The 17612-nt window shown below is 32.3% G+C and overlaps 1 protein-coding gene across 5 annotated transcripts in view; it reads left to right on the top strand.

Annotated features, from left to right (window-relative positions):
• LOC116775937 (transmembrane and coiled-coil domains protein 2) overlaps positions 1-17387 on the top strand; it is a 28993-nt gene extending 11606 nt beyond the window's left edge. For 2 of the 5 annotated variants that reach the window (XM_061524347.1, XM_061524346.1), the window contains exons 2-17: positions 4624-4848; positions 5572-5693; positions 5946-6067; positions 6774-6800; positions 7278-7397; positions 8092-8252; positions 8596-8666; positions 8920-9053; positions 10244-10258; positions 12334-12484; positions 12831-12954; positions 13113-13223; positions 13510-13617; positions 13836-14038; positions 14794-14928; positions 15767-17387. In XM_061524347.1, coding sequence (XP_061380331.1) covers positions 4705-4848; positions 5572-5693; positions 5946-6067; positions 6774-6800; positions 7278-7397; positions 8092-8252; positions 8596-8666; positions 8920-9053; positions 10244-10258; positions 12334-12484; positions 12831-12954; positions 13113-13223; positions 13510-13617; positions 13836-14038; positions 14794-14928; positions 15767-15794 — 1776 coding nt within the window. In that variant the 5' untranslated portion in view covers positions 4624-4704 and the 3' untranslated portion in view covers positions 15795-17387. The remainder of the gene's footprint in view (positions 1-4623; positions 4849-5571; positions 5694-5945; positions 6068-6773; positions 6801-7277; positions 7398-8091; positions 8253-8595; positions 8667-8919; positions 9054-10243; positions 10259-12333; positions 12485-12830; positions 12955-13112; positions 13224-13509; positions 13618-13835; positions 14039-14793; positions 14929-15766) is intronic. The other 3 variants (XM_061524349.1, XM_061524350.1, XM_061524348.1) reach the window with 3 other exon arrangements.
• The last annotated feature ends 225 nt before the right edge of the window (positions 17388-17612 follow it).

The raw sequence follows: 17612 nt of genomic DNA, 5'->3' as shown, positions 1-17612 counted from the left end.
CATTATTTGGATGCAACCAATTAACCTATTTTAATCCTATATTGAAAGCGCAAAAGGGACGACTATATTTTTGCTTGTATCTATGTATGTCTGCAGAATTGTTCTAATTTAAAATAAATATCATGAAACTGAATAGATAGAATCCGTACCAATTAATTATTAATACAAGTGTTGAAAATGTAATTTTAAAGAAAAAATACTTGCAAAAAAGGCATAAAATGAAAGACGTCTAATGGGTAAAGGTGAAAGCTTTTATAGTATGAATTTTATATATATATATATATATATATATATATATATTATTAACTATGTAAGCGAACGCTTTTATCATTGTTTTCCACTAAACACGATATCAAATTATTGTTGACCTTCCTAAACGACCTTTAAATTTATTTAATTAATAAGTGGCTGGTTTGTACTACCATAATTAAAATTTATATATATATATATAATCTATACTTATGTAGGGAGAATTTTGGTGTACTCTATAGAGTCTGAAGGGTAGACAAAGATATAAGCCTGGACATAATTTATTAATGTGAAAAAAATTCTGAACTTATCCTGTGAAGTATTTGGCTTAACGACCAGACCGGTGATATATTTTTGTAAATAACTACCTCACTCTGAAATAGAGAACGACTTTATAATACGAACCTTAAATTAAACACTTGACAGTTCAAATTACAGTGTCGCAGCACGCTACTTCACTTTGGAGATGTTTAAAGCGATTTAACCGTTTTAAAAATAACATAGAATTAATAATAAATATCAAATGTATTAAATAATTTGAGAAATTTGATCTCTTTTAGTATAAGTGTTTATTTATATTAAAAGATATCAAAGACTTTAAATGTGAATGACAGATTAATTAAGGTATTTGAATTAGACTGAAATGTAGCTTAGTCTGTAGAGCTATTAATAAGGCAGCTAACAGACGTGCGACAGCTGGCGAAATCATATGACGACAGGCGTCAATAGTTGGCGACTGTCGTGTCGTTGAAAGTTGCCCGACCAGTTCCTAACAAGATATTGTTACCCCAAGTTTGCTTACAAAGAACAATACCACATCTTAAGATGTAAGCCAATCTATGATTAAACTAAGTATTGAGTTGGAAAAATAATGTTAATATTATCTGTCTGCTTTGTTGATATAATTGTAAAACGTCTCAACTATAAAATATATTCTATAGTAAAATATTTGACTTATTAAAATGTCTTGTAGCATCCGTGGATTTATGAGTTTTTTATTTATAGTATAGAGTGTTTTTGTTGAATCGTCTCGTGGTTCGTGTATACAATGGAAGGATATTCTGATGCTCGCATTAATAATGATTTTATACACAATATATATATTATACAAAAATTAAATAACATACAAAATATGTCTCTCATAACGATAATTTCATTAGATTCTTATATTTAATAAAAAAAATTGTTAAATTTTTTCTATGAATAAGTTAAACTGGAAATGTAAAAATACAAACAATATAATATATTTCAATAGTATTGTAACAATAACAATGTTCAGAGAACTTACTTACGTTTAAATGAGTTCAGGAACCCCTGTGAACTTTTTCGTTTTAGCTCCAGTTATACGGCAATCGAACGTAGGTCATCGCACCCCTGGTGTCACAAAGGGCTTTAGCCTAATTAGGATACACTAGCTATGGACTAGTAACCCTTAGTAGAATGTAAAGAAATTTATTTTAAACGTTTCAAATAGAAAGTATGTATTGAGTATACATAGTCTATATATATATTATTTAAAGATTATATACATAGTCTAAATCTTTATTTATAATTAACGATATCTTGTATTTATCTCGCTGTTATAATATATGTATCAGTGGTTTAGCCTCAGGTTAGGCTTTGTCTGGTTCACGTGATATTTATAGAAAATGTCTGTATTAAGGCTTTGTTAGAAAATTACTTTACAATAATAATATTAATATTATAAAGATTATAATACACAAAGAAGTCTTTGTAAATATAAGTAAATTTAATGAGAATATAAAAATAAAATAAACACGTATAGACGGTTTTTTATTCTATAACGCTCTTATAATAATTTATATATTGTGTTTTTATTAATAAACCGGATCATTAAATTTATACAGAAATCAGATATGTAACAAAATATTGCCAACCTTCGAATTTAAAGCATAAATAGAGGAAATAACAACATAACAGTAAAATATTTACGTTATTCTTACTTCAATAGTATTAAGGCTTATTGTTCTATCTTAAATCTAAAATGGTTAGGTTTGGAAAAGAAATCTAGTGCATTATATGAATAACTATAAAACCTATCTATAGGTACAGAAGTGTTATATACATTTATAATCTTCTTGGTGGTTTCTTGACCGGAAATTATAACCAGACACAGCATCCGGTACAGGCCTTCATTCATGTATGTTAAGCACGGAGGCGCTCCGGCTATTTTTTGTTGCACTCTGGTCACCCATCCAAGGTTAAACCGCGCTAACGTTGCTCAACTCCCATGACCCTAAACTTTAAACGAGCGTCATTCACTTACAAAGATGTTTAATAATCGTATATAAAATGTCTATAACGACCGCTGAAGGTCTGAGAGTATAACTTTAAGTGTAAATCTTAAATCCAATGACATTTGATGAATATAAAAGCAGTATTTAATACTGTATAAATTCTATAACGTCTCGTAGTAACTGTTATTTGACCTTTATGATGAAGTCGTTAGCTATAAGACGCGAGAGAATACAATCGTGAGACCTCAGCACAATGGTACCGTCATGTTACCTACATTTGATGCTCGGGAATCTGATCTTAGTTAGAACAAAAAACATATGAAAAAACGTCTCAAACATTGTCCTCTAAGTATATTGTGGATTAAGTCTTTTATTATTAACATATTATAAGTATTGTAATTGGATGAAACAAAAAGGCTGTGCATGGATAGGGTCCACGTTTATCAGCATTTTGTATTGTCAAATCAAATACGATAAACGTTCTGTTTCCAATATATACATCTCCATACATAATATTATAATTGTAAGTATATGAATGAAAAATTTATATTAGTAGGTACTATAGTTACAGGTGAATTATTTCAATGTTTTCTTGCAAACATCTTCAAGTGCCTAACAATAGTTATATTAAGAATGGTAGTGTTTAAGAGCGTCTGATGGAAAACATTTTAAAGTTTAGAGTTTATTAGAGCTTATTAGTGCAGAGTCGAAACGCACACACTTGCACATAAATAACACTCACATGTGTATGTGTGTGTAGAGACTGCGCTAATTACAGTCTTCCGCTGGTCTCGAGTTCCGGAATTAACGTCATTATAAACTGTCGACGTAATTTAGATTTATTTCATTCGCGAAATATAGTTCAGAACAATTTTTTTTTATCTATTTTCATCTAGAACAGGCTTTTGTTACGGGATCGCAGCAATTTATAATGTATTTGCTGTTTTCTGAACAGAGGCTAATGGCAATTTAACTAAATTTAGCATGTATATTATATACAGTGTGTTTATAGTTTTCAATTTAGATACATAAATACTAACACATAAAGCATGCAACCTAAAAATTTGATATAATGATTTTGAAATTATTTTCTATGATAAATAAGTTAAATTATATTTTTTACTTCAACAGAGAGTAACTTATGCCTTAGATTACAAATCAACACATTAATTTCCGCATATTTCTTTTCATACTATTGTCTCTCCTTTGTTATAATAATATTTTAATATATTTATCCAAATGTTAAGATTTTATTTAATTATTATGCTTGTTACAGCGTTCGCTTGAAATCGGTTCTTAAATTCGTTATGAATAAGATTTTTTTTTGTCGTTGTTTTTATAAATCAGTTATTACACAAAAGCATAAATCAGAATGAACATTTTTATGACAATTATTTTTTTTATGTATTTACATTGCGTATGTATTAAAAGAGGTTGGTTTATTTTATAATTAATTTGGCGAACAGTATGCAGTCAAACGAAAAGTATCGTTTATCGTTTATAATGGAAGTAAGAATTCTTGTTAATAGAGCAAATGAGGATTTAAATATATATATATATATATATATAAACTCACTTGCTCAATTAATACTCGTTTCATTTACTTATTTCTTCAACTGCAAATTTAATTTCATAATAATAAAATTCTTATAATGAAATCTAAGACTTCCCGAGTTTTATTCATTTAAATGAAACTAATATTTTTCGGATACTCTACGCTACATATTGTCTGCCCGTCATCACGGTTGCTGAAAAGTGACCGAAACGTCGCGTCGGGAGTGTGTAGTTTTAATCAAAAATAAAGCACGCGTAGTATATCCGAAAAATATTAGTTTCATTTAAATTCTTATAAAATCTGTTCCAATAAAACCTTCCCTTATTATAACCTCTTTATGTATTATTAAGTTATAATGTTTAAACAAAAAAATTGTAAAGTTACATGAAAATTTGTCTGTAAGCAACGAAACGTTATTAGTCCACAGGAAACGTGTCTAATATTTTTTATATACAACAAATAATTTAAACTTTTATTATTCTAATAATTCATTGACCCTAGATGATTATGTGACACCAATGACACGGAATCATCGATAAAAAATATTATTTTTTATTACAGATTAAAGAAATGGGGCATTATAATAAAAGCGGAAACGAAATCAAAGATATTGTATGAGTCGATGAGTTTGAAGCCATCGCTATGGATACATTGCACGTGGGACACGGTCATAGCAAGGGGTCCAGTAGGAGCCAGTCGCCTTCAGCCGCGGACCTCAGGGACCCTGCTGTCGTCACCGATGACGTCATCAGGTCCAGGGTTCAATCTCCATCGGCTGCACATCATGTACGTAGTTTTACGCACACATCATACGTTACTAGTATTTATCTGTTCTTTTGTAATATTTTATCAGTTAAATAAATACCTATTAGAGGGTCATCATTTATCTAAATATAGCATGCTTGTAAGACTATAGAAAGAAAAATTTGGATGGATTAATAGTGGACAAAATATTCTTGTCATAAACAGACATCGTAATATATATATATATATATATATATGTATATATTTAATCACTATTAAACACCAAAACAAAGCCTTTATGATATAATATTGTGAAATTTTTTATGTCTTAAACAGAAAAAAACACAAGACCTCTGACACTTCATAATGAAAGTTCAAACAGTAATGTGGTAAAATAAAATTGCGTTCATTACTATATTTCTTAAAATAAACCAACGAAGTGGTTTATCCCGGAACGCTTGATTGTTTCGCTCACAAACAATGTGTTACTGGAAATTTATTAGCATAAAACAATTGTACAGCGCTAGGTTTTATTTCATTCGGTGTTTGATTTCGTTTCAAGGGCTGGATGTAGTCCATCGGGAAGTATAGCTATTCTCCTAACGACGATCGTAAGAAATCGCCAGCGTTTAAATATTAATGCTAAGAATTAAAGTCATTTTTAAAGTTTTTTTTTTATTTCTTTATACAATGTATGTATTCCAAAATAATTATATGTATAACATATCTAAAATCAGACTGGTTTTTTATGAGTTACATGGAAAGTTCTCGATTATATTCAAGGATGGTCGACATGGCGAATCCCGTCCACATCACGTTAAATCCCATTCGAGGGATTTGGGCAGCAATCCGCTATGCAGCAGCACAACAGCAAACACATCCAGAGAGTAAGACGGACTTAATATACATTCATAGAAATAAAATAACTAATTATTCTCCTCTTCTCGACAATCTTTAACACGTGTTTGCATCATCAAACATTACACAGATGCTTTGGAGTTTTTCTTTCATAACCCTTCATACCTGATACATTATGGTGGGGGTATATGAGTGGAAAACTAAGAGACTAGTATCGGTGTGGACTATACTTTATTCAGGGAGTGTTAAGTATGAAGAATATGTTATTGGATGTTTCTCAGCTTGGAAGAGTCGCCACAAAAGAAGCCCAGCATACATCCAGACTACACGTTCGCCGTCTGCAGTCCTAACGTGTCGTATGCTCTGTCATCAGCGGATGAATACGGCTCACCAGGTTACAGAAGTAAGGAAATATTTTGTACATGTATGGCTATTGACCTGTATCTGATAGGACTGGGTCTTATATGTCAGGGGTGAGGATATGATCTTACAGGGGTAGGGACATGTATTGGACAGGGGGGGGGCATATCTGACAGGGGTGGGTATATGTATCTGACATGGTTGGGGATATGTATTAGACAGAGGTGGGGATGTGAATCTGACAGAGGTAGGGATATGAATCTGACAGAGGTGGGGATAATTATCTGCCAGGGGTAAGGAAAATTATCTGACGGGGGTGGGGAGGATTATCTGACAGGGGTAGGGAGATGTGTGTAGTATTGTTAAAGAATTATAATATTAAAAAGTATCATACTATATAGTTTAGAGGAATTTAGTTTTATTTTTCAATTGTTACAATTTGTGCCGTTCAAGTTTGATATTATCAGTGTTATTTCATTATCACGGAAAGCGGACGGTCGAACTAATTTGACATTAAGTGATATATATATTGTCTTTGAGTTACCAGACGAGCTTTATCTTAGAACGATTTCGGTCAGTTACCAATGAGTGGGAAGACGGCGACACATTGATTTACATATATTCTGATAAAGTACTTGACCATGTATATATATATGTCTAATATATGTGTGTGTGTGTGTGTGTGTGTGTATTATTTATATATTTGGTTTGAATATTAAATGTTGAAACATTAATTTTGTTTGTTCTAGGTCAAGATGGAGATTATTTGAGCCAAGGTAAAAATGATATCGGTTACTTAAATCTATATTACTTGAGTCCACGGATGTACTTTCTGTTACCGTTTCATTGAAGTCGTTATTATTTCACATATGTATTAAAATTATTATATATATTGTTCTATCATCAAAACAATTGATTTGACTCATTATTTCATGTTGGAACAGTGTAAATAAAACGTTGATTAGTATGTTTTTTCCTCAACATATAATTAAATTTTATCCATTAGTTAATGTTATTGTTTACGTAAAATGTTATGATGACTAACAATGAGAAATATATATATATATAGATAGATATATATATGTGTGATTTTATACAGAATTTACATATAAGAAAATTTACATATAAAACTATCACAAAGAATGATTGTATAAATATATATCTTTTTTGTTGTATTTTTTATATATGAAACAAAATTATCCCTATATTCTGTTATATAATAGAGATATTTGAAAAGGTGTTTTATTTCACAGAGGACATGGATGGTAATTCAACAGCGACGTCGTCCAAGGCGCAGGCTGCCATCGCTCATCTGAACGCTAAGATAGAACGCACCAAGGATCTCATACGACTGGAACAGACCACCAGAGATGGTAGGTGGGATGGCGGTGGTGGGCATACACCACTACACCATGTGTTACACCACCACCTAGTACTGACCCATAGAAACTACATAACAGTAGTGTTATTGCCTTTAATATTAAAAAATATTTTTTCGCTATAAATAATATTAGATATAAGAATTTTTAAATAGTAACAAATCATCGCATTCTCGCGATAAGGTTACTGAAGTGGAAACACGTGAAGATAGTTTCGACCTGCCAATAAAATTATCACTGTTTCAGTTTTCAGTTAATTAAACCCTTATTGCCTTTCACTATAGGGGAGGGTTTCCGACCAAACGGGCATCTGATATGACGCGTGACCTTATTATACTTATAGTTTTTCTAACAATAATATTATTAATGCCATTTTTTTCCCCTCAATATATATCTGTTTTTATTTTTTGAGTTTATATACGTTTTTATATTAGATTTTTTTTTTATTTATTTCATGTCACGTGTTCATTAATTGTATAGATTTTTCTTTAAATTGATATCAATATATTCGTTTTAAATGATTAAAAGTGGCTTTATTTGAGATTAATAAAAATATGTTGGAATGTAGTGGTTACATTTAATTGGCACAATAATTAAAAAAAAAACAACATACGAATGATTCTAGAGGGTAACGACATTGTACAAGGTTTATATACGTAATGTGAACACCCTGTAACGATAACGACAGAGAACGTGAACGAGTACCTGAAGCTAGCAGCGAACGCTGACAAGCAGCAGCTGGCGAGGATCAAAGCTGTGTTCGAGAAGAAGAATCAGAAGAGTGCGCTCTGTATCGTACAGCTGCAGAAGAAGCTGGAGGGGTACAACAAGAGAATTAAGAGCTGGGAGGTACCTACATATTTATATATATTATTGCTCATTAAATTAATGACATCTAAGATTTTCGCGAGTATTTATTTAAATGGAAGTAATATTTCGATTAGTACGCGTTATTTTATTATGTCAAAAGCCACACACTCCCGACGTGTCGGTTACTTAGCAGCTACCGTGATCACGGGCGGGTGAGCTGAGATCAATCCCAAACGTCGGGAGTATGTAGTTTTAAAAAAAATAAAATAACCAGTAGTAATCCGATAATATTGCTCATAAAATTCCTTAATATCAAATTAATTAATGAAAATTTATAGCACTCTATGTATTAAATGTTTAGTTATCTCGTTAACTGTTTCAGCAACACGGCACTAGCGGCCAGTCGCACAGACAACCGAGGGAAGTGTTACGAGATATGGGACAAGGACTCAAGTTAGTTGCGTCATTAATAAAATTATATATAATAATAATGAACAATGAAATACTGGACTGCTAAAACTCGATTACTTTAATTGACACTACAGATTTACTTATAAATTTTTGTTAACTTTTGTTGTCTGGTAATTACTGTATAATCTATAACTCTATCAATCGTATTTAATCTGTGTCATCTATATGGGAACATCTGATAATTACTGTATAATCTATGGCTGTATCTGTAGCATATATAATATGTGCTGTACAGGAACGTCGGCGGTAACATTCGTGACGGCATCACGGGTCTCGGCGGCAGTGTGATGTCGGCACCCAGAGAGTTCGCTCACCTCTTCTCGCGGTCCAACCGATTCGGCTCAGCTGACAACATCGCACATCTCGCCGGTCTGTACGAACATAGACACACACACATAATGACACACATACACTCCTACACATAAATACGAGTAAACATAAGCAACCTCTCAGACACACACACACACACATATATGCACTCTTATTTCAACTTTCTACATAGATACATTCCTACACACAAAAACGAGTAAACACAGCATTTCTTCACACACACACACACATATATACGTATATATAATCCCAAGAGCAAGTCCAACGAGACATGATAAAAAATGTAAATAAACATTGACATATTGACGTTAACACATGTTATAGCATTATTAGTATTACTTTATACGTGTAATATCCTGTATGTATCAAGCGTAGAATCATCAGCATTTATATTATTGGGTGAAATTAAAATACTCGAGAACTATGTGAGGATTAAACTTCAATGTAAAAATATTATCGTTTTCTCAGAACTAATTACATCTATTATTATTTTTAATTATCTTATGATTTATTCGAACGCATTTCTGTTTTTTTTTATGTTTTTGGTACAATCCACGTTTTTCATATATTTGGAGGTTGGTTTTTGATAATATTATATACATATATATGTATAAAAATGAAACTCGTGTTAGTTATACTATTTATAAGTCAAGACCGACTGTACGGATTTGGCTGATAATTGGTGGCGATCAGCTTAGAACTAGGGAAAGCACATAGGATACTTTTCATAATATTCTTAATAAAATGCAAAATCTCTATATTTATAGCCTCTAAGACGGAAGATAGGTCTCGCGATCAGCTACACATTTCTATTTTTGAAACTGACGCGAACTAAGTCACGGGCAACAACAAAAAAAAATTATTAATTGTATTCCTATTTTATTGAATAGAATATTTTTTAATGGCAACACCACACAAGTTTAAAGGAATCCTCCCGCAAGAAAGACCACGATTGTAGCTGTATAAGTTGAAAGTATACTAATATGACACGCAAAAATAACTCGAGACAAATTAAAAACAAACAGAAAATATAAATGTTCATATTCTCTTATATATAAAACAAACTCCTAGCTCCTGCTAATGCCCATGTATTATACATATAAACTGTCTGTCGTGTCGTACTCGCTGGTAAAATTCTATCGATGTCGATATATTTCAAAGCTACATCACTACAATACATCGGCTATTACCATTTGTCAATTTTAATGTTCGTCAATTTTGTCTCGCAGAAAACACTGGCCCCTGTAAGTATAGTGTAGTGTTTAACTTGGCTTTTATATTTGTAGATAATATTCATATATATATATAATCATTGTAAATAATATTTCTTTTTTTTAAATTTTAATTTAATTTAAGATTTAATGCATGCTTTATACTGATGATATTAATAATATATTTGATTATTTCGTATTAACGTTTTTTTGGTAACTTAGAGGTCAGAAATTCACGTATGTCAAAAGTTTAGGAGATCGTTTTGACTAAATAAGCATTTAACATATTTGTGTATAAATGCATAATATTTGAAAAACATGTAAACAATTGTAAGTTATCGTCGCTGAAGGTCATCGCCGTTAGAAGATAACCACAGATAAATGATGCATGTCAAGATTGTAAAGAATACTACACTTGTGACTCAGTCGTTTTGAATTAACTGTAGAGTAAACAGATTTTATCAAACATAATGCTGTTATGATGTTGTAATAAGTTTATTGTGTTAGTGTAAAATGTTTTTCAAAAAGTGTAGGAAGTGTCGCAGGAAATGTAATTATATAATGATTTTCTATAGAAATTGTTTTTTTTTGTGCCAAGGTTGTTGGGCTTCTTGCAATAGTCGTGTGTCACGACCGGTACTGTGTTAATGTTTAGTTTAATGTCGCTTTGAAATTATAACTTATTAGAATGTTTTAACGATAAATAAACGATAATGTAACGATATGAATGGCGGTATGGTAACATAGTACATAGTATAAAGTGTAAGATGAAGTTATATTTTATTTGATTCTACTTTTTTATGAAAAGTTAAAACTGAGGGTTCCGTATCTTAAAATTTATTTATTTTTGAACTTTTAATTTCAATAATTTAATAATGATAAAATAATTTTGTACTTAATCAGTACTGAAGAACGAACTGTTGTCCTACACACATATATCACGGTCAGTCTATACAAAATTATTTTTTTTGTATAGCAAAAGTAATTATTCTGATTGTATACATATTAAAAAGCCTCCAGCTTAATTGTCCGTTTGTTCCACACGTTTTGCTTCATCAAATTTGATAGTCGTAAGTCAGCGGGCAGGCTCTTATAAGATTTCATTTCCCTACTCTTTGTTTCGATTGTATAAAAATTTTAATTTCTAAGATTTCCTTAGGAAAAAAAATATCTGATTATCGGTCAGTCAGACGAGCAGCGAGTTCATTTTATTAGGGTTGCGTCTATGTAGATCGAGGTACGGAACTCGTAAAGCAGTCACAGTTCGTTCATAGCTCTATTTACGTGATAATTACTAATTACTTTTATTATTATATTACTCAGTTTACGAAAACTTGTATAGTTTTTATTTTAGTTTCAAAATCGTTATGAATGCTTTCCTATAACAACTCTTGCTAAGCTTAAAAGAAACTATTAATTTATAAATATACGAATAATTTGAAACGCTGCCGCTTCTAACTGAAACAACTATGACTTCAAACCTATTTGTGATTTCAAATTAAGGAAAATTAATAATAATATTGATTCCTAAACAATATTAAGCAATAAGCTTCCTGTGCTAAACGAAATACCTAAATCACAGATAGGCTTGTGATGACGTCATCGATTGTTTTATATGATACGATGACGTCACAGTGTATCATAACAAGAGTGTCCTAACTAACGTTTGCTTATCCCCGTCCCGTTTCCGCACTCCAGCACCACAACACGCGGAACTGAGAGGTAAATAGATGATAATAATATACTTGCTTGCATGCTTTTATACTGTGTGTCGTAATATTTATTGTATGGTATAGTCCGCTATCAGTTTGTGTACACATTACATTTTCCTTTATATGTTACAAAAATATTGCACGGTAAAAAGCCGGTCCACTATCCACTATATATACACTGCAAATTTCCTATATTATATAAGTACACTACCCATGAACGAACGACCTAATATTATTTTATTTAAGATACGTTAATTGATGCATGCAAAGTATACCAAAAAAAATATACACTCGCTTGGTATTATAATACCTTATCTGTATAGCGTTATATAGTATCAAAAATGTGTAGGTCCTTATAAGTATATAGTCCCCGTATTGAGTGTTCCTACAACGCAGCGAACGCGTCGTCTGAAGGCTCCCGTGCGTCGGAGGGCGAAGGCGCCCGGGGCTCTACGCTGCCTCGCGCGGGCGCCGCCCCCTCGCCCGCCCAGAAGTACGTCTCGCCGGAGGCTTCGCCCTCCTCGTCCGTCACCAGCGAGGGAGCCCCGTGAGTTGCATTACACCTATACAATAACCACGTAACGATGTCAATGCAAATATCCTAACGATAAACTTATTAATAGTTATGCAATGTCTCTTCTATCTTCCCTGTTAAACGAATATAATATATTATTTTACGTTAATTATAATATTTCTTATCTTCAAATAACACAACACTCGTAACGACCTCGCGGTCGAGTATTCGGGGAAGTGGTTTGCCTACACTTACATATAAAATCGTTCCAACATTTAAGATAGCTATTTGTATGAACAAACATAATGATATATTGACAAAAAAAAGTATATTATATGTGAAGATAAAACATTAAATATATTCCGTTTATTAATTTCAGTTACCCGACACAAACGAATTCAAACAACATCGAAGCTTCATTTAGCCTCAAACCCATACTGAACGAGCTGAAGGAGAGAAGAGAAGATTACGAGAGGATCGCTGAGAAGATAGACGCCTTGAAGGTATACAGGAGAACAGACAATATACATGTTTTTGAGGGTAGTTCGTAGATTTGGAAAAATTTTGGTCAAACTAACGTTAGAAAAATTAATTTTATTATTTCATTCATAATATTCGTAATTATAAATGTTCAAGATAACAAACGTTGTCTCTCGTCTAGAACCTCTCCCAGGAAGTGTCATTCCTGTCCGCGGCGCTGCAGGAGGAGCGCTTCAAGGCTGAGAGGCTCGAGGAACAGATCAATGATCTCACTGAACTGCATCAAAACGAGGTCAGCATTTGATTTGATGTGATCGAAAGGATAGCCAGTTAACACCAGTGGACCGCCCTATTACGATAAGAGAAATTAATATATAGGTTGATTGATACATTCGACTCAATTAAGGACGCGATAGTTCAATTTATAAAGTTACTGAAACTATGTTCCAATGATTACGGGTTCAACTCGGCTCGTGGCACTTTTGCATTGTACCTTCTCTTTAATTCAATTATAATATGTAATGTTTTAATCTTTAGTTATTTAATTTCCGGTATATTAACTAACTCTTATGTTTCAGGTTGAAAATTTGAAGCAGGCACTAACAGACGTCGAGGAAAAAGTACAATATCAGAGCGAGGAACGAATACGAGATATACATGAAGCGTTGGACCTGTGTCAGACCAAGGTGAGGAGAACACGCTCAGGAGGACACGAGGGCAGCTTAAAACATTGCTTATCATCAAAATCTGCAAAAACCAGTCTTTGTTGCTTTTACCATATGAATTCCCATCTACTGGATACCATTGGAGATATTAAATAAGTCGTATATATTTATCTGCAACATAAACATAAGACACCCTTTAAGCTTCCTTGCAACATTTTAATATTCAATTTACATTCCAGATCAGTAAGTTGGAGCAGTGGATGTCGGGTGGTGCGGGGGGCGGTGGGGCCGGCGGGGGCGGGGGGGAGTCTGGTGGTGCCGCGGCGCTACCACCGCGACTACTGCTCGTCAAGTTGCTGAACGTTGCCATCACATTGCTGCAGTTGGCATTATTGCTGGTAGCAACAGTCGCTGGTGTGGCCATGCCGTTCTTGAGAACCAGGTACAGGAATTATCTTACATTATTCGCATTAAAAGTGCCCTTATATGTACCTTAAAACATATTTTATACTAGATTTTACTACAAAGAAACAATAAATGTTATTTGTTTGCAAAGGAAAAATATTCGTAAGGCCTCATGTACTACTAGTTTAATGAATGCTGGATTGTGTAGATGTATGTACGTTTGTTGTTCTTTGTCGCGAAAACTACTTAACAATGAAACTTCACAATGTAGCTTTGATAACAGAATCACTAGTAGTGACGTCACTGTGTTCCCCCACCACCATACATCAGAAAATCGTTGCATGCCCTGAACGTAGAACGTATTAACGTAAACTACGTCGTTAATTATATACTTCAATTCATTCGTCAGTCAACACACGTGGTCACAGCTAACTACGTTTCCGTTTAATCACTAATTTGATTTAAGAGCCATCTATCAACAGTGAACAGAAACATGCAGTTGTACGGCCGTATATGGCTCGTTTGAAAATTAAAAGCTTAAAGAATTTAAAATTACTAACAAGACGAAGTCTCGGGCTCGTCTAGTTATAATTTATGTGCGATTTTTTTGACTTCCGCGGTATTATTGCCTAACAATTGTATTTAGTATGAAGTCACGTGTCGTAGATAACAGATGTCGCCACTAGTAGGTTGTTTCTATCTTTTTAATACTCCTCAGTCCTTATACAATTCTCTCAGCTATATTCTGAAGTGTAATATACATAAATACTAATGATATATGTAATTTTCTAGAGTCCGTGTCCTGACCACCAGTCTTGCTGTGATGTTGGGTGTGATGGTATTAAAACAGTGGCCGGAAGTCACTCAACTGTCAGAACATCTCCTGAAAAGGCTCAAGGAATACTTGTTGGACAAACATCACGACAGGTAATAGACGATATGTTTATATATAAATCCTGTTATATATATATGATATGTACGAGACGGTCAAATAAGGTTTGTCATATGGAAGTGGTCGGCTTGTTTGACCACTTTAATGTATTGCTTTTAATATTATAATTATTTATATCCCAAAGACCATCCCCATTCCCATAGTCCAGCTGGTGTGAAACGAGGACGATTATATCATTAAAAATAAGTGCCTTTAGTTCAATCGATTACTGTCCGATGATTTCGTTTCTGCACTCGTCTTCATTTCACTTTGGGAAAAACTAACAAAATATATACTGTGTTCGCATTATCACTCTCATTCTGCTCAATGAATCATTCTAACATAACCATATTATTTGAAAATAGATCTTAACTATAACAAAATACGGTGTATTGTTGCAATAAAACTGGATGGTATTCAGAGACAAGTTATACATATTTGATATGAATTTAAAAAAAAAAGTAGTATTTTTTATAAAGACAAAATGTTTTTAATGTCACCACTTATATATTTTCTATGTTTAACAGAGAAATCTATATCAGATTTACATGACAGTGTTATTATTGTTTGTGAATGAGTTTCCGAGTCTTTGGATACCGTCACATTGAATTGTGATGTGTTTTTAATTATAAGTAACTATGTGTATCCCGCTTTGTCATATATATGTACTATACCTAATATAAGCCATATCATGTGTAGCTGGTACTATGTTATACAGTTTTATATAAAACTAACTAACATTAATATATACAGGTCATTGGTTCACCGGAAGTAATTGCAATGCTTGTTGTTTTTTTTTTTTTTCGTTATACTTTTTATTTCTTTTTAATTCAGGTATGAATGCAAGTCGTTGTGTGCTTGATGAGGTTACGAGTTTTGGGAAGAAACGGTAATATTGCAATTCGGTCCTGCAATTTGTTAAGTTACAGATTGTATGATATTTTTGAACAAGTTATCCGAGATTGACGGGTTACTCTGTGCACGGATCGTTTAAGGTAGTAGGTGAATATGGTAAAAAAAAAAATTTTAGGACTTTTTTTTTTTTATTCAAATAGACATGTTTATTTCAATACAAAAATAATTGGGATTTAATACATAAGGACAATTAATATATATTTTTTTATTATATCAATACTATCCGATACATTTAATCTCTCAAAATATGCAAATTTTAATAGAATTGAATATAATGTTATTATTTTGAAATAAGAATGGTTTTTAATTAATTGTCTAGTTTACGGAACAAACTTAAATCTGAAGTGTTTGAAAGCGATTCAGTAACATGTAATAGATGGAATTTAGGTTTAGTTATAGGGCTGGTTCCCCCGACGTAGATGTCTGTCGCAATGACACTGTCCGCTTAAAATTTTTTGATATTAAAAATATTTTGCCTAATATGTGATTGTATGTGACATTGCGGCGAAAAAAAATTAAATAAATGTACCTCGGGTTAAAGGCTGATACAAAAATTAGTGAAATCTCGAATTCCTTGGAGTTTGAAGCGCTCGCGAGGTCCAGGGTTATGTCATTTTAAATTGACTGTTCAGTTTTGGAAGATTCATCGGAAACTTATTAGTTCCCTCAGATATTATATCTCCATGTGCTCGTGTTGTCATCGCGCGGATGAAGAGTCAAACGTTATTTATTGATTGAATATTGGTGAGATACATTTTTAGGAAAATTAGACTGTTTTTTTTTTATATGTCGTGTCTGCACCGAATGGAATGTTAATTCAATAGTTTTAAAGTTTCCTGTAGTTTGTGTTTGTTGATCGAGACCAAATTTTTTACATATTTTTGTGATCCAATTTTATTGTTAAAAAGCCTGTAAAATTCCAGCGACGTTGTAATTCTATTGAATTTTATTTTGTTAAGTATTTCGAACAATTCTTCTCCAATATTATTTTTTGTATTTTCAACTCATTATTGACTAAACCGGTTTTTGAGATGTTAGAACATTACTTAATTCATAAAATTACATATTTTTTTGTAATTTAATACCCAGTCTTAAGTGTAAAAAGAATTGTACCCTTTTGTTAAATGATATGCTTAAGGAGAATCTTTTGTATTGATATTTTGTAAACATTCCAAATTTCTTACAAACTAATAGTTTAAAAAGGGATTCATGGAAATATAGAACCTAGACTCCGCCCTGAAATGTTTTGTGAAACATGATGTACAAAGCTTTCATTATCTGTATATTGTGTAAATATTATTTTATAATCTGTCTTGTAATTTGTATCTGCTATGTACACAAAATTTTAATGTAAAATGTAGGAACATTTGTTTTCTTCGTACAGAGGAAGTCAAATGTTTTTTTTTTGTATAGCAACACTGTAGAGTTAAACCACATTGTGATCGCTCTCCCATCCTGTACTGAATATTGTATTACATGTTAATTATATTGTTTTGTTGCCTGCCGTGTAACGAATTAAATCATCACAAATATACTCGAACTGGCCTTTTTATTCAATACATTTTTCAATAAAGAATAAAATATGACGAACAATTGAATTTATATGACGTTCAACACATGAAGCAACTACGATAAAGTGAATTAAAAAAAATATGATTTTAGATTTAAATTATTGTCAGAATTACACAATACACGTTTTGTTGTTATTACAGTGAAAGTTTGAAGTAACAAAACCTTAAAAGTATTGCTGTATGCGTGGGTAATG

This window comes from Danaus plexippus, chromosome 24 (assembly GCF_018135715.1).
Source record: "Danaus plexippus chromosome 24, MEX_DaPlex, whole genome shotgun sequence".
Taxonomy (NCBI): Eukaryota; Metazoa; Arthropoda; class Insecta; order Lepidoptera; family Nymphalidae; genus Danaus; species Danaus plexippus.
The sequence above is the reverse complement of the archived record's forward strand: the minus strand, read 5'-3'. Positions and strand labels throughout refer to the sequence as shown.